This window comes from Canis lupus, chromosome 10 (genome assembly GCF_048164855.1).
Source record: "Canis lupus baileyi chromosome 10, mCanLup2.hap1, whole genome shotgun sequence".
Classification (NCBI taxonomy): domain Eukaryota; kingdom Metazoa; phylum Chordata; class Mammalia; order Carnivora; family Canidae; genus Canis; species Canis lupus.
In genome coordinates this window covers 21394400-21419060 of record NC_132847.1, presented here as the reverse complement: position 1 = coordinate 21419060, position 24661 = coordinate 21394400, and the positions used below count along the sequence as shown (strand labels likewise).

The 24661-nt window shown below is 35.3% G+C and overlaps 1 protein-coding gene across 6 annotated transcripts in view; it reads left to right on the top strand.

Moving 5' to 3' along the window:
* MEIKIN (meiotic kinetochore factor) overlaps window positions 1–24661 on the top strand; it is a 77618-nt gene that overhangs the window by 5784 nt on the left and 47173 nt on the right. For all 6 annotated transcript variants that reach the window (XR_012037854.1, XR_012037855.1, XR_012037857.1 and 3 more), the window contains 3 exons: window positions 7159–7293; window positions 13836–13955; window positions 22313–22352. Coding sequence is in view for 2 of the 6 variants with exons in the window: in XM_072840919.1 (XP_072697020.1) it covers window positions 7159–7293; window positions 13836–13955; window positions 22313–22352 (295 nt within the window). In the remaining 4 variants the exon portion in view is untranslated. The remainder of the gene's footprint in view (window positions 1–7158; window positions 7294–13835; window positions 13956–22312; window positions 22353–24661) is intronic.

The following is a 24661-nucleotide window of genomic DNA, read 5'->3' as shown; positions in this document are numbered from 1 at the left end:
GGAGTTAAGAATAGCTCTAGAGACATTTGAAACAATTGTTCAATAAATACAAACACACACACACACACACACTCCACACACATGCACACACAAACTACTATAATAAAAGGACCCTGAAGGAATTGTCAAGGTTATGAATTAAACACTACATTCTGCCACTACGTGGCCTGGTTCCTTCTCATCCCTTTCTTACATTGGAAATGTTGACAGCTACAATACTTGCTGCCAGGATAAACCCTGGGAACTACTCCTAAACAAAGTGAACTAAGGGTTTGGCTCATAAGTGTCGATTTTGGGGCTGGAGTGAGAAGCAGAAGAGAGTCTGAAGTAGATACAGATTGCCACAAGGGTAGCAGAGGGAGAAAAAGGTAAAAGAGATAGATTATGCTTATGCTTGTTAACCCCAGGATAGAGATATAGTATGGCTCTCTGAAGTGGGATTTCTGATAATGGAATCTTGTAGTATATACATTAGCCAATTAGGACAGTGCCCCAAGTAACCTACAGTACTCAGAAAATACAAGAAGATATCATCATGCAGAACATAGGTTCTCAGAATGTCTCATCACTCTTCTAAAAATCTCCAGAAGTAGGCTGCTGTTTCAGAATTTATATGCACTGCTATACAAGTAAAGCTTCTTAAGTAGAGAACAACCAGGAGCAGCCAAACCTTTGAATAAAGCAGTGGCATGGAAGAGAGGCAACAAATGGAGCAAACAATAACAAATGGAGAAATAGTGAAAAACTTTAAATATCTCTTTAAAGACAAGAGGCCACTGGATCTATAATATAACTGTCTGCTTTAACAAAAATTATAGTCCCCAGAAACTAAAAATATCATCAAATTTAAAACCTCATTAAATGATCTGAATGTTAAAATGAGTTCAGCTCAAAATCAAATTAAATAGCTAGAAAATAGAATATAGGAACATTTCTTAGAATATAGTACAAAAGAATAAGAGATGTGCTCAACAAATGTGTCTCCTGCCCTCTCCCCTCTTTACCTGTTTAACTTCTACTTGTTCTTTAAGAAAAAAAAATCAGATGCTGTCTCTACTGGGAAGTTCTCCTAAGCAGAGTTTTCTCTTCCTACATGAATTTGTTCTTTCCTGGGAATTCTGTGGTACTCTTTGTATACTTCTGTTAGGACTCAAAACAACAGTATTATTGCTTTTGTTACTCTTGGCTCTACAGCCATTGAGAATAAGCCTTACCTTTTATGCCCATGTTTGGGACATGATATAATTTCAAATGCTTGTTGATTGAGTTTTATATGCTGTTTAGAGAAAATAACCTATTTAACCATAATTATTATTTTCTTAAATTATAGTTTAAATACATAATATATGTCCTTGGTTACTAGATTTATCAAGTTGATGTGTAAAAGATAGAAGGAAATAGAAAATGGACTGTGTCCAATTTGCAAACTGGTTGTATTCTAAGGTGTCATTTGTTGATTGATATTTGAAACCTGGAATTCTTTTTTTCCCATAATAAAATGTAGATGATTAGGTTTTTAAAAGCCTACAGAATTCCATTTAATATGTAAGTAACTGTTTTAATTCTGCCTTGGAATGTAATAATTTTGCAACATGATGAAAATTAATTCAGGACTTTATATTTAGGATGGAAGATTGAACATAGACATTTACTTCTCCCTTTTGAAACATCACTAAATTATCAATTAAAGGATAAAAAGAGCATGAAGCCACAAGGTAGAGAAAAAGAGAAGACACCTTGGCTGACAAGAAGTAACCAACAAAATTTAGAATATGGAAGGTAGATGAGTAAGTTATATTTGGCCTAACAGAAAAAAGAAAAGAAAAGAAAAGAAAGAAGAGGAAGAAAGAAAGAAAGAAAAGAAAAGAAAAGAAAAGAAAAGAAAAGAAAAGAAAAGAAAAGAAAAGAAAAGAAAAGAAAAAAAATTGAAAGCTAGATGACTAGAGTAAGGACCAGCAAAGAAATAAACTGATTGAGGCTATAGTTTCAGGAATTAGAGTCATCATACATTCCTGAAGAAATGAGTACAGATAGTGTTGAAAATAGGAGGATTTTTGGAAGTCTTTAAATTAATGATTAGATGCTCTGATCCCTTCCCCAACACTGTGTTGTCAAGCAACGACTTTTTCCCACGCTGGCAGTCCAGATACTTTGAAGCAGAGGATCTGGACTCAGCACTGCTGTATTGATAAGTAGAAGGGTGCAGAGGTGAGGGAAGGGAATTAAGTTTGTATACCTGGGTAACTTTCAGGCCCCTTATCCCACCTTACCCCACTCAGGAAAATACTCCCCAACTAGGAGAGTGGAGGATTCTCTTTTGTAGTCTTCTCTGCACAGAAGGAGACCTATATTCTAGCAGTAATGCCCTGCTCCCTATCTAAATACCCATCAGTGAAGCCCAATATTTCCTAAACCCCACTCATGAATTTAGAGTTTCCAATTGCTGTTTAGTGCCTCATTCTTGAACATTCAAGAATTACAGGGCATTTAATGAAAGCTTTTAAATGATCATTAAATAAATGATACCTAAACAAAAGAAGCTTGAAGGACATAGACATTGCAAAGAAACGAAAAATTTTAAAAACCATGTTTTCATTATCCTCGGGATAATAAAATAATAATAATCCTGAACATAATGAAACTATGTATCCATGAAATGAGTACAAGGTACTATGAAAAGGAGCACTTAGAGAACAGAACGTATTCTTAAAAAATAAAAATACGAAGTCAGAAATAAAACATTCTAGGATGTTTAGGATTGAATGATGAATTTAAGGAAATATTCCAAAAATTGAATAAACATTAAAAGATAAAAATAATGGCAGTGGTGACATAATTCTGTGAGTATACTAAAAATAGCTAAATTGTATACTTTAAAAGGTGGAGATTTATGGAATATGAATTGTATTGTATGCAATGTATTATATGCTGTTTTAAAAAGAAAAATGAGTTCAGACATTCTAACATCTGAGAAATTGTAGTTCTAGACATTATAAACAGAAAGGAAATTATTAAACACATAAAGCTAGAAATTTTTCTAGAATAAAAAATGATCATGCGTATATATAACAAAAGAACCTATCAACTGCCCATTACAACGAATGAAAAAAGACCCATATCAAGGCACAATACAATGTGACTTAAAATCCTCAGGATAAAGAGAGAAATCCTTCAGTCTTCCAGAAAAAAAATTGTTGATTACAAATAAACAATGAACAATATGAATAACATTGAGTTTCTAAAAGCAACTCCAGAAGCTAGAACATGGTAGGAAAATGCATTTAAAACTCTGAAGCAAACTGATTTCAGAGATAGAATGGATCTGCAGCCAAAATTTGGTTCATATTTCAAGATTGGTGATGTCATCCATATAAGCAAGAGGGTAGGGAAAGGTTTGTTGCTCATATAATGAAGCTTTCTAAAGAGAAGAGCATCTCTTGAATAGGACTGAAAATGGCTTGAGAGAGCAGGGAGAAGAAACCGGGTGGGGTGGGGGGTGGTTAAGTGGAGCCAGAATGAGGTTTCCTAGACATGGTTTTTACCTTGTAGCCATTGCCAAAAGATGGAATATCAGGACTTTCTTATCAGCTTGCCCAGATGTGGGACAGAAGGGGAAGAGACAGCAGTGAAGTTTAAATTTGTTAAATATTATAAAATGGGATAATTTGTTTTATTTTTATTTTTTTATTTTATTTTATTTTTAATTTATTTTTTATTGGTGTTCAATTTACTAACATACAGAATAACCCCCAGTGCCCGTCACCCATTCACTCCCACCCCCCGCCCTCCTCCCCTTCTACCACCCCTAGTTCGTTTCCCAGAGTTAGCAGTCTTTACGTCTGTCTCCCTTTCTGATATTTCCCACACATTTCTTCCCCCTTCCCTTATATTCCCTTTCACTATTATTTATATTCCCCAAATGAATGAGAACATATAATGTTTGTCCTTCTCCGACTGGCTTACTTCACTCAGCGATAATTTGTTTTAATACATTAATCTAGAATACTCTGCCAAAACACTCGAGTGTGAACATAGTATAAAGACATTTTTAGACAGATCTTCTACCTTTTCCCAGGAAACAAAGGAGATACTCCAACAAAACTAGAGAAGAAATAAGAAATTAGAGTATCTTGAAATCAGAGGCTCCAATACAAGCAATATGTGAAAGAATTTCTTAGGCTAATTCCAAGAAGACACTTGTGCAGCTCATCTAGAGGACAAGAAGTCTGAATTTGAGCAAGCATATTGAGATCTCCAATAGCAATACTTCTTTAGAAAAAAAAGAAGGAAAGAAGAGAAAGAGGGAATGAGAATTTGAAGAAAGAAGAAAAAAAAGGAACTGATAACTTGGAATTTTTATTGAGAAGAGATTGATACTTTAGCAAGTATTTGGGATAAAATTCTGATAGGTACTTGGAAAACTAATTTTAAAATGGGATAATCAATAACTGAAATAAACCAACTTGTAGCAAAAAGGTCTGAATATAGCTTATAGTACATAGCTTAGGTATAAATTATTTGAGCATTCATAATAATAGAATTGCTGAATAAATTTTAATTTAGAAATATAAAGGGGGGTATTAGAAGAAACAATAAAGTTGAAAGTAGTTGTTTCTGTATATTAGGGAATTATTGGGGTGGTATTAGACAAGATGTTGCTGTTTTTATTACCAGCCTTGTAGAACAATTTGATTTTATAAAAGTATATAGTATAATTTGATATAAATATAACTTTATTTTTTGTATATTTTTTATTGGAGTTTGATTTGCCAACATATAGCATAACACCCAGTGCTCATCCCGTCAATTACCCCCCTCAGTGCCCGTCATCCAGTCACCCTAACCCCCTCGCCCACCTCCCCTTCCACTACACCTTGCTTGTTTCCCAGAGTTAGGAATCTCTCATGTTCTGTCACCCTCTCTGATATTTCCCACTCATTTTCTCTCCTTTCCCCTTTAATCTCTTTCACTATATTTTATATGCCCTGAATGAATGAGACCATATAATGTGGTATGAATATAACTTTAAATGCATTTACATTTCTAACTTGTGGCTCTAGGAACAACCTTCCACTGCTATAATCATGAATATTTATTTATTCTTTTCTCTACCCTACTATCCAGATGGTGAGTATGGGATTTTCCTAATTTCCTTTTTAAAAAAAATTTTTTTTATTTATTTAGTCATGAGAGAGAGAGAGAGAGAGAGAGGCAGAGACACAGGCAGAGGGAGAAGCAGGCTCCATGCAGGGAGCTTGATGTGGGACTCGATCCTGGATCCCCAGGATCAGGCCCTGGGCTGAAGGCAGCGCTAAATCACTGAGCCACCCGGACTGCCCAATTTTCCTAATTTCTGAGCCTGACTTGAATTCTGGGATTTGGTGTAAGGGATGGCTCTACAGTAGTGTGTGGTATTCATGGAATTTTGAAAGCTAGAAGGCAAGAGAGATGTAACCACACATGGTGGTGGGAGGATGAAAAAGTGAGAAGACTAAAAAGTAGTAAGGACGAGGCCAAGACACTGTAGGGTGCTTGGAGTAGGGGAAGGAAAAGAACTCAGAGGGATAACCTACCTCTGACATCTGATGTGGTGAAGAGGAGGTTAGATTGGGTCAATCAATTTAAGTGCTGAGTGGTGGCTAGAAGATGAGGCCAGATAGGAAATCATTGTCAACTTTAAGGATAGGATTGGAGTGGAAGAGAAAGATGTGGTGAGGTCAGAGTGAGAAGGACAGAGTTGTGCCTCAGGTAGGTAATGGATGAGGAGAGATAGGCTGTAAGTCAGCCCCTGGGCAGGAGAAATAAATTTATCAGAGTCATGCTCTCCTTTTATCCCTTAACCCCCACCCTGTCAATTTTTATTTAGTGTTAACATATATTTTTTTAGTTGAAAGTGTTTAATAAATGCTGACTGGAGCAGGCTATGTTTTCCCTTTTCTTATTAAACCTGTTTCTTAACTTTTGGTATTAATTTCTATCCCTGTCATTTATTTGAAAGTTCTTCACTGTAGTTCATTCTCAGAGGGATAACTTTCGGACCCCTTAGTCTGAGAGATTCTCTGTTCAAATATTTTGCCTCTTATTGAGAGTTTTTTTTATTATTATTATTGAATTTTCAGGGTTATTTATTTATTTAATTTATGATAGTCACACAGAGAGAGAGAGAGAGAGGCAGAGACACAGGCAGAGGGAGAAGCAGGCTCCATGCACCGGGAGCCAGACGTGGGATTCGATCCCGGGTCTCCAGGATCGCGCCCTGGGCCAAAGGCAGGTGCCATACCGCTGCGCCACCCAGGGATCCCTCAGGGTTATTTATATTCTAGATGCCAACCCATTTGCAAATATTTTCTCTTAATCTGTGGCTTATCCTTTCATCTTAACAGTGTCTTTCAAAATGAAGTTTTAAAATTTGATCAAGTCTAATTATCACTACTATTATATTATGAATCATCCTCTTAGTATTATAAGAAATCTTTGCCTACCTCAGTGTCGTGAAGATTTTCTCCTTTTTTTTCCTAGGACCTTTGTAGTTTTATGATTTACATTTATGTCAATGACTCATTTAGAGTTAATTTTTTATGTGATGGAAGATATGAGTGCAAATTTTTTGTTTTGCGTTTGCATAATAGATATGTAGTTGCTTCAAGATAATTTGTTTAAAACAGTGTCCTTTCTCCACTGAATTGCCTTTGCATCTTGGTAAAAAAATCAGTTGCTCATATAAGTTTGAGGGCTATTTCTGGGCTTTCTCTTGAATTCCTTTGATCTATTTGTCTATGTTTAAACTCATTGTTTTTTAAATGCAATAACTAGAAGACTTTTTCTTCTTAGCTAGTTAGTTTACTATTAGTGGGTTACTTATATATAAAACTTGAGTTTGGGGGTAAAAAATCACAATTGAACCAAAGAAGGGAAGGAATAAATTACAAACTTAGGAAAGCAATGGAAAAAGATTATAATGCTTCCTTTACATCAAAATCAGAATTATTTTCTAAGGTTGAAGTTACAGTGGTATATAGTAGTATGCGTTTTCAGTTGTTTGTATAAATAGTTTTACATTCTCTCTATATAACTGCATGTATGTTACTACAAATAGGAATTTCTAGGATTTTGAATCTGTTTACTATTGAAACATTTCACTTTCTGTTTATTCTATAGGACTAACTTCGCAGCATATTTCTAGTTCTTTTCCAAGCTATTCATTGACAGACTCTTACACAGAATACAAGAGTTTTGAAGAGAGTTTAAGTAGTTTTCCATCACCTGAACTCTTCAGAGGATCAGATTATTTAGGTAAGAAAATAATTTCAACCTAAAGCTGACTCATATAGAAATTGTTCCTTTTTCCACAAATCCTCCAATGAGTAATGTTCCTTTTGAGAAGGTGTGCTTGTTTTCTTCACCAAAACCTCCTCCCCTGCCCACTACTATACTCTGTGCTTAATCACATAGGACTATACATCAAAAGCTACCAGAGAGACCCCTGGGTGGCGCAGCGGTTTGGCACCTGCCTTTGGCCCAGGGCGCGATCCTGGAGTCCCGGATCGAATCCCGCGTCGGGCTCCCAGCATGGAGCCTGCTTCTCCCTCTGCCTGTGTGTGTCTTTCTCTCTCTCTTTTTAATTTTTATTTATTTATGATAGTCACAGAGAGAGAGAGAGAGAGAGAGAGAGAGAGGCAGAGACACAGGCAGAGGGAGAAGCAGGCTCCATGCTGGGAGCCTGATGCGGGACTCGATCCCGGGACTCCAGGATCGCGCCCTGGGCCAAAGGCAGGCACCAAACCGCTGCGCCACCCAGGGATCCCTTTCTCTCTCTCTCTATGTCTATCATGAATAAATAAAAAATAAAAATAAATAAAAGCTACCAGATAAGAAAAGGATGAAGATATTAGGAGAATGCCCCAGAAACAAGCCAGTTTGCATGATAGTATCCCAGAGATGCTCACAATTTGGCTGTACTGATACTTGTAAAAAGATATGTCTGAAATGTGAAAGATGTATTGACTACTTTTTACTCAAATTAAACATGGAGATTTATTCTTTGGGATGTTTTAAAACACAGGAACTCTGGACTGTAGGATACTAGGCACTGTTAATAGCAAGGATATGTGATATTTTGAAACAAAAGAGTTTGAAGAAACAAACTCTTAACTATAGAGAATAAACTGATGGTTACCAGAGGGAAGGTGGGTGGGTGGATGGGTTAAATAGGTGATGGGGATTAAGGAGTGCACTTGTCCTGATGAGCACCAGGTATTTGAAATAAAAGCTTGAAGAAAAAAATAATAAAAAAATAAATTAAAAAAAAAAAAGAGAGTTTCCTAGACAAACAAAAGGTGAAGAATTTAATTACTAGACCCACCTTACAAAAAAAAAATTGGTAAAGGGAGTTCTTCAAGTTGAAACAAAGGACTAAATAGCAACACAAAACATATGAAAGTATAAAACTTACCAATAAGTTTATAGACAAGTACAAAATACCTAATACTGCAACAGTGGTATTTAAATCACTTAATTCCAGAATAAAAGTTAAAAGACTAAAGTATTAAAACAACTATAATAGAAATATGTTAATGGATACACAATATAAAAAGATGTAAATTATAACATTAGTAACAAAGTGTGTAAAGGGAGAAGTAAAAGTATAGAGTTTTTGTATATGATTGAAGTTTCTATGAGCTTAAAATACATTGTTAAAATTTTATATAAGCACCATGGTAACTATATAGAAGATAATTATAGAAGATATACAAAAGATTGGGGTGCCTGGGTGGTGCAGTTAGTTGGTTAAGCATCTGACTCTTGATTTCAGCTTAGGTCATGATCTCAGGGTCCTGAGATCAAGCCCCACATTGGGCTTTGTACTGAGCACGGGGTCTGTTTTCTGTGCCCTTTCTCCCCTGCTGTCTCTAAAAAATAAATTAATTAAAAAAAAACACAAAAGAGAAATAGGAATAAAAGCCTATCAGTATCAAAAGAAATAAATGAAACACAAAGGAAGATGACGAGAGGAAAAGGGCAATAGAACTAAAAGATAGGAAATAATTAACAAAATAGTAATAGTCTTTCCCTATCAGCAATTAGTTTAAATGTGAATGGTTTAAATTCCCCAAAGACAACGAATGGCTGAGTGGATTAAAAAAAACAAGGTCCAACTATATGCTGTCTATAAAAGACTCCTTTTACATTGCAGGACAAATGTAGTCTGAAAATGGAGCAATGGGAAAAGCTATAATGTGCAAATGGTAACCAAAAGAGAGCAGAATTGGTTCTATTTATATCAGATAAAACAGACTTTAAGTCAAAAACTATCATAATAGACAAACACGTATAATGATGAAAGGGTCAATTAATCTGGAACATATAATGATAATAAATAAGCATGCACTTGACATCAGAGTACCTGACATATCAACACTGATAGACCTAAAGTCAGAAATAGGCATCCATATGGTAATGGAGGATTCATTACTCCCACTTTCAATAATGAATAGAACATCCACACAAAAAATCAACAATTTTTGATTTCAAAATATATTGCAAAGCTACAGTAATTATAACAATATGGTACTGACATTAAGATAGACCTATAGATGAATAGAATGAAGAGCCCAGAAATGAATCCATGCTTATGTGGACACTTGATTTTAGATAAGAGTGGCAAGGATAAACAATGGGGAAGGAGTAGTCTCTTCGATAAAGTGGGAAAACTGGACTTCCACATATGAAAGGATGAAATCAAACCATTATGTTACATTATACAGAAAAACTAACCTAAATGGATTAAAGACTTAAACATAAGACCAGAAACCTTAAAACCCCTGGAAGAAAACACAGGGGGAAATCTTGATGATAGTGGTCTTGACAGTCATTTCTTGGATATGACACCAAAAGCAGTCAGCAAAACCTAAAATAGTTAATTAAGTGGGAGTACATAAAACTAAGACGTTGCACAGAAAAAAAAAAAAAAAAACAGAGCAAAAAGGCAAAGTACAAAAAGGGAGAAATATTTGCAAACCACATATCTGATAAGAGATTGATATTTAAAATGTAAAAGAAACCCCTGCAACTTAGTAGGAAAAAACCACGAATAACCCAATTTCATAATGGACTGAAGGACTTGAACAGATATTTCCCCCAAAGGAGACATACAAATGGCCAACAGATACATGAAAAGATGCTCATCATCACTAATTTTCTGGAGTATGCAAATTAAAACCACAATGAGATCTCACAATTTTTAGGATGATAATAAAAAAAGGTAAGTATTGACAAGAGTGGATAAATTAGAAACCTTGTACACCGTTGTTGGGATTGTAAATGGTGTAGCTATTATGAAAAACTGTTTGGTGGTTCCTCAAAAAATTTAAAAAATAGAGCTACAATATGATACACCAATCCTACTTCTGGTTATTTATCCCAAGAAATTGCCATCAGGGTCTTAGGTGTTTGCACTCCTATGTCTATTGCAGCATTATTCACAGTAGCCAAATGTGGAAATAATCAATGTGTTCAGTGTGTGATGAATGGATAAAGTCAATATAGTATATACATATGATGGAATAGTATTCAACCTTCAGAAAAAGTGAAATCCTGCCATATGCCGCAACATGGACGAATCTTGAGAATGTTATGCTAAGTGAAATAAGCCAGTCACAGAAAGATAAACACTGTACCATTCCACTTGCATGAGATGTCTAAAATAGTCAAATTCGTAGTAGAGTGTAGACTGTTTGTTGGTTGTCAGGACCTAGGGTGAGATGGATACGGGAAATTGCTATTCAACAGGTATCAGGTGTCAGTTTTGTTAGGTGAATAGATTCTAGAAACTTCCTATACATACTATGTTATATAGTTAACAATATTCAATTATAAACTTACAAATTTGAGAGGGTAGATTCCTGTTGAGTGGTCCTACCATAATAAAATTAAAAATTAAAAAATAAGAAAAGGAAGCAAGCAGAAATAGAAACACAAGGAGGAAAAAAATATTGAAAAAATAGTCAATTGACGTAGAATATATATTGTATCTGTTAAAAAAATAGAATGCTATAAAAAGGGGATATTCAGATAGCAAATGCAATAGCAGTGAAAAACTCAGTAGAAGGATTAGAAGTTAGGGTTTAGAAGAAAAAAGTCAGAAGGAAAATGAAGAAAATTGGTCTCAATTTGAGGGAAAAATCAGAGGAGGAGTATATGAAATCCAATATTAAATAAAAGGAGTTTTAGATAAGGATAATGAAATAAAGGGAAGAAAATTATCAATGTTATAATTCAAAAATATTTCCTAGAGCTAAAGAGTATGATTTCTGCATTAAAAGGGCCATAGTGTGCCTAGCGTAGTAGATGAAAAACACCAATATAGAGCATTATGCAACTTTAGAAGACCGGAGAATGGAATTAAAAGAATTGATTTAGGGATCCCTGGGTGGCGCAGCGGTTTGGCGCCTGCCTTTGGCCCAGGGCACAATCCTGGAGACCCGGGATGGAATCCTACGTCGGGCTCCCGGTGCATGGAGCCTGCTGCTTCTCCCTCTGCCTGTGTCTCTGCCTCTCTCTCTCTCTCTCTCTCTCTCTCTCTCTGTGTGACTATCATAAATAAATAAAATTTAAAAAAAAGAATGGATTTATAGAATTTGGTAGAGTTTGGGATTAAATAGGTGAAAAATACAGAGAAAACTAAAACAGAAAAGACTTACTGACTTCGTGGGGGATAAATGGTTGTCATGGTATACCACAAGAGTAAAAAGCATTTTTATAGCAATTTATTATCATAATGTCTATACTGAATATTGATTTAACTAGATATTCAATATAATAATATCATACCAATGGGAATTGTGGAAAGGGGGACGGAGATGTTAGAATAACCTCATTGTAAAGGATCTATACCCTAAAAACTATAGAACACTTCTGAAAAAAATTGAGGAAGACACAAAGAGATGAAAAAATATTCCATGCTCATGGATTAGGAGACAATACTGTGAAAATGTCAATGTTACCCAGGGCAATTTACACGTTTAATGCAATCCCTATCAAAATACCATGGACTTTCTTCAGAGAGTTAGAACAAATTATTTTAAGATTTGTGTGGAATCAGAAAAGACCCCGAATAGCCAGGGGAATTTTAAAAAAGAAAACCGTAGCTGGGGGCATCACAATGCCAGATTTCAGGTTCTACTACAAAGCTGTGGTCATCAAAACAGTGTGATACTGGCACAAAAACAGACACATAGATCAATGGAACAGAATAGAGAATCCAGAAGTGGATCCTCAACTTTATGGTCAACTAATATTTGATAAAGGAAGAAAGACTATCCACTGGAAGAAAGACAGTCTCTTCAATAAATGGTGCTGGGAAAATTGGACATCCACATGCAGAAGAATGAAACTAGACCACTCTCTTGCACCATACACAAAGATAAACTCAAAATGGATGAAAGATCTAAATGTGAGACAAGATTCCATCAAAATCATAGAGGAGAACACAGGCAACACCCTTTTTGAACTCAGCCACAGTAACTTCTTGCAAGATACATCCACGAAGGCAAAAGAAAGAAAAGCAAAAATGAACTATTGGGATTCCATCAAGATAAGAAGCTTTTTCACAGCAAAGGATACCGTCAACAAAACTAAAAGACAACCTACAGAATGGGAGAAGATATTTGCAAATGACGTATCAGATAAAGGGCTAGTTTCCAAGATCTATAAAGAACTTCTTAAACTCAACACCAAAGAAACAAACAATCCAATCATGAAATGGGCAAAAGACATGAACAGAAATCTCACAGAGGAAGACATAGACATGGCCAACAAGCACATGAGAAAATGCTCTGCATCACTTGCCATCAGGGAAATACAAATCAAAACTACAATGAGATACCACCTCACACCAGTGAGAATGGGGAAAATTAACAAGGCAGGAAACCACAAATGTTGGAGAGGATGCGGAGAAAAGGGAACCCTCTTGCACTGTTGGTGGGAATGTGAACTGGTGCAGCCACTCTGGAAAACTGTGTGGAGGTTCCTCAAAGAGTTAAAAATAGACCTGCCCCACGACCCAGCAATTGCACTGTTGGGGATTTACCCCAAAGATACAGATGCAATGAAACGCCGGGACACCTGCACCCCGATGTTTCTAGCAGCAATGTCCACAATAGCCAAACTGTGGAAGGAGCCTCGGTGTTCATTGAAAGATGAATGGATAAAGAAGATGTGGTTTATGTATACAATGGAATATTACTCAGCTATTAGAAATGACAAATACCCACCAATTACTTCAACGTGGATGGAACTGGAGGGTATTATGCTGAGTGAAATAAGTCAATTGGAGAAAGACAAACATTATATGGTCTCATTCATTTGGGGAATATAAATGATAGTGAAAGGGAATAGAAGGGAAGGAAGAAGAAATGGGTAGGAAGTATCAGAAAGGGAGACAGAACATGAAGACTCCTAACTCTGGGAAATGAACTAGGGGTGGTGGAAGGGGAGGAGGGCGGGAGGTGAGGGTGAATGGGTGACGGGCACTGAGGGAGGCACTTGACGGGATGAGCACTGGATGTTATTCTGTCTGACCGTTAGGTTAATAATTTTTATGGGGCAAGAATCTAGGAAAGAAAGTAGTTTAGAGCCCTGAAATAGGTCAAAGATTATTTACTGTCCTAAATGCCATCAAGTCTTGTCTTTTTTATCTGTTTTACCCAAATTCCTTAATTACTACAGCTTGGTATGAGGACCTAAGCTGTTATGGGGACTTAAGTTGGGCCTGGGGGATGTAACCTCCTACTTATGTGCTATTAAAAGTTGTGTGCCATTCCTCCCTGCTATTTTAGATTGGGAATGTCCCAAGTTGGAAGAACACATGCGATGCAAGAATTCCACTCTTCTGGATACCAGTAAAGCAGTAGCAATAGAGAAGGTACCACAGTTTTCAAACCTCTCTGCAATTTTAGGTGAGTTTTCACAATCTTTTTTTCTCATGTCACAGGGGAAACACCTCATCTATGTTGGAAAAAACAAAGTAATTTTTAAAATGATTTATAAGCGAAGTTCATCAATTAGGATTACATTGGCTATGAATAATATTTGATTAGTAGCAGCTCAAGCACATATAGGTCTCCTTTCTTAAAACTTTTATTTTGAACTAATTTTAGACTTGCATAAAAGATGCAAAAATAGTATGGAGAGTTCCTATGTGTCTCTCACCCAGCCTTCCCTAATGCTTGTCTTATATAACATTATTAGTACAATGATCAGAATCAGAAAATGAACAATGGTATAAAACTACTAATTAAATTGCAGACCTTATTCACATTTTACCAGCTTTTCTACCGGTCTCTTATCTTGCATTTCAGGATCCAACATTGCATTTGATTGTTATTTCTCCTTTAATCTACTATAATCTGTAACAGTTTCTCAGTCTTTCTTTGTCTTTCATAGTCTTGATACTTTTGAAGATTACTGATCAGTTATTTTGTACAATGTCCCTCAATTTGAATTTGTCTCATGTTTTCTCATGATTGGAATGAATTTATTCAATTTTTTTGAGAATGCTGCAGAAATGATGTTATGCCCTTTTTAGTACATTGTATGAAGTTCTTGATGTCAGTATATCTTATTACTGGTGATATTAAACTTTGTCATTTGATTAACATGGTATCTGTGGGTTTTTTGCATGGTTTAAGTTACTAGTTTCCCCTTGTCTTAATAAATATATGGAATGATAGTTTGAGACCCTGTAAATCCTGTTTCTCCCCAACTTTCATTCACTGGTAGTCATCAGAGGGCTTTGACTTTGACATTTATTACTCTGGCGTTTCCCTAATGGTGATTTTCTATTTCATACTTTGCTGCTACATTTACTAATTGGAATGCTGCTGTAAAAGAACTGTCCTGTTTCTGCCACTTATTTTTTTCAGTTGTTTATATCAGTATGAAGTCATGAATATCTATTTTATGTGTTAAAATCCAATACTTTCATTTTTTATTTACTTATTTATATAACTTTAGTATACACAAAAAGAAGTTCCAGAATTATTAACTCAGATCCCTTTGAGAAATACATTTAGCAAATAAATTACATTTATGTACAGTTCTGCTTATTACTATTACTATTATCAATCAAAATGCTGTTTTTCATAGTTATATAAGTTAGTTCTTTTCTTCCCCTTCCCTTACAGTGCAGTTAGTATTCACTTGGAATATACTCAGATTCATCTGTTAGTGTTTGATTCAGTATTTGTTTCCCTAACCTGTTTGGATTTTTGTTTGTTTGTTTGTTTCCTTATTCAGGGAGAAGGTGCTATGTGAAGGTGTGTGAAACATTGTTATGGTTCTGAGAATCAAAGCTATAAGAAATACATTGTTTTTTTAAAAAAATCACTTCCTCTTTCCTAGTACCCTGATATTATTCCCCTCTTTTTTCTACCCCTTTCCCACTCAACTCTTATAAGTAACTAGTCTCTTTAGATTATGGTTTTTTCTTCTATATTCTATGATATATTTTCTTATATCCTCTTCTTTCTTGCTTATAGATACTCTTTTTGTTTTTCTCCACATAATATAATAGTATATACTAGAAATAACTCTGGCTGGTTTTATAGAGATCTTCCTCATGTATTTTTTATTTTCTTTGTGTGTGTGTGTGTGTGGGTGTGTGTGTGAATTTTCTTTTCATACTTTTTCCCCAATTTTATCTGTTTATCGCCTTTACCCTCCATTTCTAGATTCATTAGATATTAAGAATATTAGCCTTTCCCTAAATGCCCTAATCAAAATACACAGGGTGACAGGATGGAATTTAAAAAAAAGACCTATCCATATGCTGCCTATAAGAGACTCATCTCCTATCTAAAGATGCAAACAGACTGAAAATGAAAGGATGGAGAAACACTTACATGCACATAGAAGTGAAAAAAAGGGCCGAGGTAGCTATGCTTATATCAGACAAAATAGATATAAAACAAAGACTGTAATAAGAAAGGTATTACATAATGATAAAGGGATCAATCCAATGAGAGAATATAACAGTTGTAAATATCCATGCACCCAGTATTGGAACATCTAAATACATAAAGCAAATATTAATGGACATAAAGAGAGAAACTGATGGTAACACAATAGTAGTATGGGATTTTAACACCCCACTTACCTCAGTGGATAAATCATCCAGGCAGAAAATCAATAAGGAAACAGTGTCTTTGAATGACACATTATACCAGATGGACATAACAGATATATACAAAAACATTTCATCCAAACAGCAAAATATGCATTCTTTTGAAGTATACATGGAATGTTCTTTGGGATAGATTGCATGGTAGACCAGAAAGCAAGTCTTAGTAAATTTAAGAAGATTGAAATTATACCATGTGTCTTTCCTGACCACAATATAAAACTAGAAATGAATCACAAGAAAAATAAACTGGAAAAAGACAAACATGTGGAGACTAAACAGCATAATACAAAACAGCCAATGAGTCAAAGAGAAGTCAAAGGGGAAATCAAAAATTACATGGAGATATGAGAAAATGAAAACATAAAAGTCCAAAACCTTTAAGACAAGCAGTTCTAAGAGGGAAATATATAGTGATACAGATCTACTTCAAGAAGCAAGAAAAAGCTCCAATAAATTAGCTTTACCTTAAACCTAAAATAATTAACAAAAGAATAAACAAAGCCCAAGGAGAGTAGAAAGAAGGAAAAAATGGAGTTCAGAGCAGAAATAAATGTTATACAGATGAAAACAAAAACATAAAACCAATAGAACAGATCAATAAAAGCAGGAGCTGGTTCTTTGAAAAGAAACAAAATTCATAAGCCCTTAGCCAGATTCATCAAGAAAAAAAGAGAAATGACTCATAAATAAAATCAGAAATGAAAGAGAACAACTGACACCAGAAATTTAAAGATTATAAGAGAACATGTGAAAAATCATGCCAAAAGATTGGACATCCTAGAAGAAATGGGTAAATTCCCAGAAACATATAATCTTCCAAAGTGAATCAGAAAGAAATAGAAAATCTTAACAGACCAATTTCTAGTAACAAAATTGAATCATTACTTTAAACTACGAAAAAATAGAAGTCTATGACTGGATGGATTCACAGGTAACTTCTACCCAACATTTTAAGAAGAGTTAATACTTATTCTTCCCAAACTATTCCAAAAAAATAGAGGAAGAAAAGCTCCCAAATTCATTCCACAAGGCCAGTATTACCATGATACCAAAACCAGACAAATTCACAAAAAAGAAAGGAAGGGAGGAGGGAAGGAAAGAGGAAAGGAAGAAGGGAAAAGAAAAGAAGGATGGAAACTATAGGTCAAAATCCTGGATGAACATAGTTGCAAAAATCACCAATAAAATATTAGCAAACCACGTTCAACAATACATTGAAAGGATCACTCACTGTTTCCAAATGGGATTTATTCTGGGGATGCAGGATGGTTCAGTATTTGCAAATCAATCAACATGATAAACCATATCAACAAAATATAAGATAAAAATCATATGATTACCTCAGTACATGCAGAAAAAACATTAACAAAATTCAACATCAATTCATGTTAAAAAGGGAACATACCTCAACATAATAAAGGCCATCTATGAAAAAAAAAGTCAATATCATATTCAATGGTGAAAAACTGAGAGCTTTTCCTCTGAGACCAGGAACAAGACAAGGATGTCCTTTCTTAATATTTTTCTAGTACTACAGCATAGTTCTAGATAGACATCCTAGCCACAGCAATCAAACAAGAAAAATAAATGAGGCATCAATATCAGTAAGAAAGAAATTAAACTGTCATTATTTGCAGATGACATGATACTGTACATAGAAGACCCTAAAGACCTTACCAAAAAACTATTAGAAGTAATAAATAAATGCAATAAAGTTTAAGGATACAAATTAATACCCAGAAACCAATAACATTTCTATACACTGATAATGAAGTAGCTGAAAGAGAAAATAAGAAAAAAAAAACTCTATAATCACACAAAAAAGAATAAAATACCCAGGAATAAACTTAACCAAGGAGATGAAAGACATGTATTCTGAAAACTATAAAACATTGATGAAAAAAATTAAAGGTGACACAAACAAATGGGAAGATATTCCATGCTCATGGATTGGAAGAATTAATATTTTTAAAATGCCCATACTTGCAAATACAATCTAAATAGTCAATGCAGTCCCTATCAAAATACCAATAGCATTTTTCACAGAATTAGAACAAATAATCTTAAAATTTGTGTGGAAGCACAAAAGACCCCAAATAGCTAAAACAATATTGAGAAAGAGCAAAGCTGGAGGTGTTATACTTCCAGACTTCAAGATATACTACAAAACTATAGTCAAAATGGCATGGTTCTGGCACAAAAACAGATACATAGATCAGTGGAACAGAATAAAGAGCCCAGAAATAAACCCATGCTTATATAGTCACTTAATCTGTGACAGAGGAGGCAAGAATATACGATAGAGAAAAGACCACCTCTTCAATAAATGATGCTGGGAAAACTGGACAGCTACATGCAGAAGAATGAAACTGAACCACTTTCTTATATCATACACAAAATAAACTCAAAATGGATTATGGACCAGGGGTCCCTGGGTGGCTCAGCGGTTTAGTGCCTGCCTTCGGCCCAGGGTGTGATCCTGGAGTCCCGGGATTGAGTCCCACATCAGGCTTCCTGCATGGAGCCTGCTTCTCCCTCTGCCTGTGTCTCTGCCTCTCTCTCTCTCTCTCTCTCTGTCTGTCTTTCATGAATGAATACATAAATAAAATATTTAAAAAAATGGATTGTGGACCTAATGTGAGACCTGAAACCATAGGAGAGAGTACAGGCAGTACTTTCTCTTACTTCAGCCATAGCAGCATTTTTCTAGATATGCCCCCTGAGAAAAGGGAAACAAAAGCAAAATTAAACTATTGGAACTACATTAAAAAGCTTTTGTACAGTGAAGGGAACCATAAATAAAACAAAAAGGCAACCTATTGAATGGGAGAAGCTATTTGCAAATGATATATCTAATAAGGAGTTAATATCCAAAATATATAAAGAATTTATACGACTCAACATTAAAATTCCAAACAATCCAATTTTAAAAATGGACAGAGTAGCTGAATAGACATGTTTCCAAAGAAGACATACAGATGGCCCACAGACAAATGAAAAGATTCTCCACATCACTAATCATCAGGGAAATGGTAATCAATAGCACACATACTTGTCAGAATGACTAAAATAAAAAGACAAGAAAGAACAGTTGTTGCCAAGGATATGGGGAAAAAGGAACAGTCATAAATACAAATCAAAACCACAATGTGATACCACCTCACACTGGAAAGAATGGCCAAAATTAACAACTCCGGAAACAATGGAGGTTGGGAAGTATGTGGAGAAAGGGGAACCCTCTCACATTGTTGGTAGGAATGCAAACTAGTGTAGCTACTCTGGAAGATAGTATGGAGGTTCTTCAAAAAGTTAAAAATAGAGCTACCCTACAACCCAAAAATTGCACTACGAGGTATTTATCCAAAGGATACAAACATTGTGATTGAAAGGGGCACATGAATCACAATATTTATAGCAGCCATGTCCATAATAGCCAAACTATGGAATGAGCCCAGATGTCCAAGGACAGATGAATGGATAAGGAGAGGTGGTATCTCTCTCTCTCTCTCTCTCTCTGTGTGTGTGTGTCTCTCTCTTTCTCTCTCTCTCTCTCTCTCTCACACACACACACACAGGAATATTATTCAGCCATCAAAAATAATGAAATCTTGCCATTTGCCACAATGTGGAAAGAACTAGAGAGTATAATGCTAAGCAAAATAAGTCAGAGAAAGATAAATACCATATGATTTCACTTATTGTGAAATTTAAGAAACAAAACAGGTAAGCGTAGGGGAAGAGAAGGAAAAATCTAAAGTTCAGGAAAGAAACTGAGGGTTGCTGGAGGATGGGTGGGTATTGTATGGAACTGATGAATCACTAAATTCTTTTTTTTTTACGATTTTATTTATTTATTCATGAGAGAGACAGAGAGAAAGAGAGGCAGAGACACAGGCAGAGGGAGAAGCAGGCTCCTCGCAGGGAGCCCGATGTGGGACTCGATCCTCGGTCTCCAGGGTCACACCCTGGGCCAAAGGTGGTGCTAAACCACTGAGCCACCTGGGCTGCCCAAATCACTAAATTCTGTCTCTGAAACTAGTAATACAGTATATGTTAAATTGAATTTAAATACAAAAATTTTTAAAGATTTTATTTGACAGAAAGAGAGAGAGAAGGCACAAGCAAGGGCAAGGGGCAGAGGGAGTAGCAGGATCTCCACTGAGCAGGGAACCCAACATAGGACTCAATCCCAGGACCCTAGGATTATGACTGGAGCTGAAGGCAGATGCTAACTGACTAAGCCACTCAGGTTCCCCTTAAATACAAAATTGTTTTTTAAAAAATGACTCATCCATTTTTTAAAAAAGATTTTATTTATTTATTCATGAGTGACACAGAGAGAAAGAGGCAGAGACATAGGCAGAGAGAGAAGCAGGCTCCCTCTAGGGAGCCTGATACAGGACTTGATCTCAGAACCCCAGGATCATGCCCTGAGCCGAAAGCAGATGCTCAACCACTGAGCCACCCAGGCCTCCCTCTTATCCACTTTTGATGGGAATGTGAATTGGTATCGCCACTGTGGAAAATAGTGTGGATATGCCTCAAAAAATTAAAAATAGAAATACCATATGATCCAATAATTCCCCTAGTGGGTATTTACCCAAAGATAATAAAAACACTGATTTGAAAAGATATATGTAGCCCTATGTATTGCAGCATATTTACAATAGCCAAGATATGGAAGCAATCTAAGTATACACTGATGGATGAATGGATAAGGAAGATATGGTGTGTACACACACACACACACACACACACACATATACACATGAATATTATGCAGCCATGTGAAAGGTTGAGATCTTGCCATTTGCGATAACATGAATGGACATAGCAGGTCATATGCTGAGGGAATAGGTGAGATTGAGAAAGACAAAAACAATATGATTTCACATGTGTGGAATCTAAAAAAAAAAAAGCAAATAAAAAAAACAAAATACAGGGGCACCTGGCTGACTCAGTTGGAAGAGCATGCAACTCTTGATCTCAGAGAGTCATGAGCTTGAGCACCATGTTGGGTATAGAGATTACTTAAATAAATGAAACTTAAATTTTAAAACAAAAAACAGAATCAGACCTGTAAATACAGAGAACAAACTAATGGTTCCCAGAGGGAAAGGGGATAGGGGTGTGGGAAAATGGGTGAAGAGGAGTAGGAAACACAAGCTTCCAGTTATGGAATGAATAAGTCAAGGGAATAAAAATCACAGCATAGGAAATAATAATCAATGGTATTGTAATAGCATTGTGTGGTGACAAATGGTAGCTATGCTTGTGGTGAGCATAATATAATGTATAGAGAACTGAAGTCATTATGTTGTACACATAAAACTAATTTAATATGTGTTACCTATACTCAATCCAAAAAAAATTTACATCAGAAGAAAAAGCAAGAGACTATTATCAGCAAAAGCAGAGAGTAGATGTTGTTCACTCCTTTATATTTTGGGAACCTCCTTTTCAGGGAAATGCTTCTCCATGATTAGTAGATACCATTCACTTCACTTCTTTTTAACTGTAAAATTCTAATTAAACACAAGCAGAGTTCTGTGGGGATTAGAGTCATAACTTCTTCAGAAGACTATTCTCATGGTTCTTAAGTAATATCATAGTGAACCTAGACAGCAAATGTTAACTAGTAGGCATTTTCTTGGCTAAGCAGTCTACTAATATGCATATCTATATACTTGGTACCGGATTAAGAATCATGAGATCTGAGTTTAGGTTCCAAGTATGCAGCTGTTAGTTTTATAATTCAACCAGTTATTTTTTTCACATATGTAGCTATGTAGCATATGAATAGTAAATTGTTATATTCGCCTCACATGCCTGTTTTAAGAATCAAGTAAAAGATTGGAAAGCATTTCAAAAATTATAACTAACTATAAATATAGGCTGATAGATTCCTGCATCTCTTAAAATTTCCTAATAATTTTGTTTTATTTTGGTAACTTTGAGAATACTTCTACCTAATTTAAGTGGTGCATAAAAGCAATATAAAACAATAAAATTATAGAAAATAAATTGCATTATCACCACATATTTTAGAGAAAAATATTTCTTTTTTCCTAATTTTGGCCTCTGGTCTGTGTTTGAATTGTATTTCTAATAGATAGTTTTTTTCTTTCCTAGGTACCTCTTCAGGAGACTCTCAAAAATGCCATAGAGAAATGTAAGAACTAATATTTTAAAGTTATGCTTTTCAAAACCCCGTGTTCTAATAGTTATGTAGCTAGAATGATTGTTAGCCCACAAATTCATGTGTTCATTTATTCATTGTTGGTTGAGGAATCATTTTGTGGCCAACATATTCTAATTGCTAGTGATATATTGTAATGAACGAAATTGATTAAAAACAAAATCTCTGCCTTCATCAAGTCCACATTCTAATTGGAAGGGGTGGACAATAAATAAAACAAAATCTCTGCCTTCATCAAGTCCACATTCCATTTGGAAGGGTGGACAATAAATAAATGAGTAAATTTATAGTATTCTGTATGGTAATGAATGTTATGGAAAAAAGCAAGATGGGGGCAAGAGAGTATTGGAATGGAGGTTCACTATTTTAAGTAGTGTGGTCAGTGAGGTCATAATTGAAATTTGAGCAGAGACTTAAAGAAGGAGACAGAGCAAGATATGTGACTCACAGGAGAAAAAAAAAGTATTCCAGGTAGAGGGAATGGCTGGAGCAAGGCCCTGAAGCAAGAATGCCTAGATTCTAGGAGTGGAGTGTGGGAAGAGGAGAAAGGAGAAGTGACAGAAGAACCAGAGGACATATCACAGAAGATATTCCAGGTGAATATGAGTGGATTGGAAAGCCTTTAAAGATTTAGAAGGGTGACGATATAACTTAGGTTTTAAAAGAATCACCCTGGCTACTGTGTTGAGAATAGATTATGAAGAGACAAGGCGTTAGGGAAATTGTAGGAGACTATTGTCCTAATATTGGACCAGAGTGGTAAGAGTAAAGGTAGAGAGATCAGATTTTGGATATATTTTGAAAGCAGGACTAACAGGATGGATTCTTATTCACTGATGGACTGAATGAGCATGAAAGTAGTCAAGACTGATTCCACAGTTTTGGCTTGAGCAACTAGAAGGATGGTGTTGCCATATATTAAGATGAGAGAAATTGAGAAATATTATGGGGCAAAGATCAAGAATTTGGATTGGGGCATGTAGACTGAAGGTTGAGGCATATGTGAGAGAGAGAGTATCTTAATTGAAGGAGATGGTCACAGTCTGGATCATGAATGGTCTTAAGGGCTGGCATTCTTATTTTCTTGAATGTGATGAGAGTCTGAAAGATTTTCAGTAGGACTATAAAATATAACAAAAATTTAAAACATTTTAATATTCAAAATTTGAAAGAAATTTGCAAAAAATTCATACAAGTTTAAGAGCAAAGTCAGGAGACACCATCAAGAAAATGAAAAGACAATCCATAGAATGGGATAAAATATTTGCAGATTATATATCTGACAGGGACTTGTATCCAGAATATGTAAAGAATTCTTAACAACCCATAATAAAAGGAAAAATAATTCAATTTAAAAATGAGCAAAGGATCCAAACAGGCATTTCTCCATAGAAGATATGTAAGTGACCAATGAACACATGAAACGATGCTCATATCATTATCCATTAGGGAGATGCAAGTCAACTTGAATGAGAATCACTTCACACCCACTAGGATGGCTATAATTAAAAATACTGGTAATAACTGTCGTGTGAGGCATGGAAAAATTGAGACTCCAGTACATTGCTGGTGGAAATTTAAAATGAAGGTGCTTTGAAAAATAGTTTGGCAGTCCCACATAATGTTACATGTGACCCAGCAATCAACTCCTGGGTATGCATACCTGAGAAAAATAGAAATGCATGTCCACACAAAAACTTGTGCATGAATGTTGACTGAAACTTTACTCATGATAGCCAAAAAAGTAGTAACAGTCCAAATGTCCATCTACTAATGAATGGACAAATAAAATGTGGTATATCTATATGGAATATTATTCCATAATAAAAAATTAAATTCTGATATATGCTACAATGTGGATGAACCCTGGACATATTCTAAATGAAAGAAGCTGGTCACATAAGATCACATATTTTATGGTTGTGTCTGTGTGAGGTATCCGGAATAGATAAATCTGAACAGACAGCAGGTTAGTGATTGCTTAAGACTAGGGTGGTTGGGGAGAAATAAGAACTGACTGCTTGATGGGTACAGGGTTTCTTTTTGAGGTGATGAAATTGTTCTAAAATTAATTGTGATGACAGTTACACAACTCTCTGAATATACTAAAAGCCATTGAATGTACACTTTATATGGGTTAATTGTGTGATATGTGAATTATATCAATAAAACTTAAGAAAGTTATGACTAAGGAAACCAAAGAAATATAATTTTTAATAGAAAATATAGGCAGGAAAGATAATAGACCAAAAATAAATAAGCCATGAGGGTAAAAGAATATT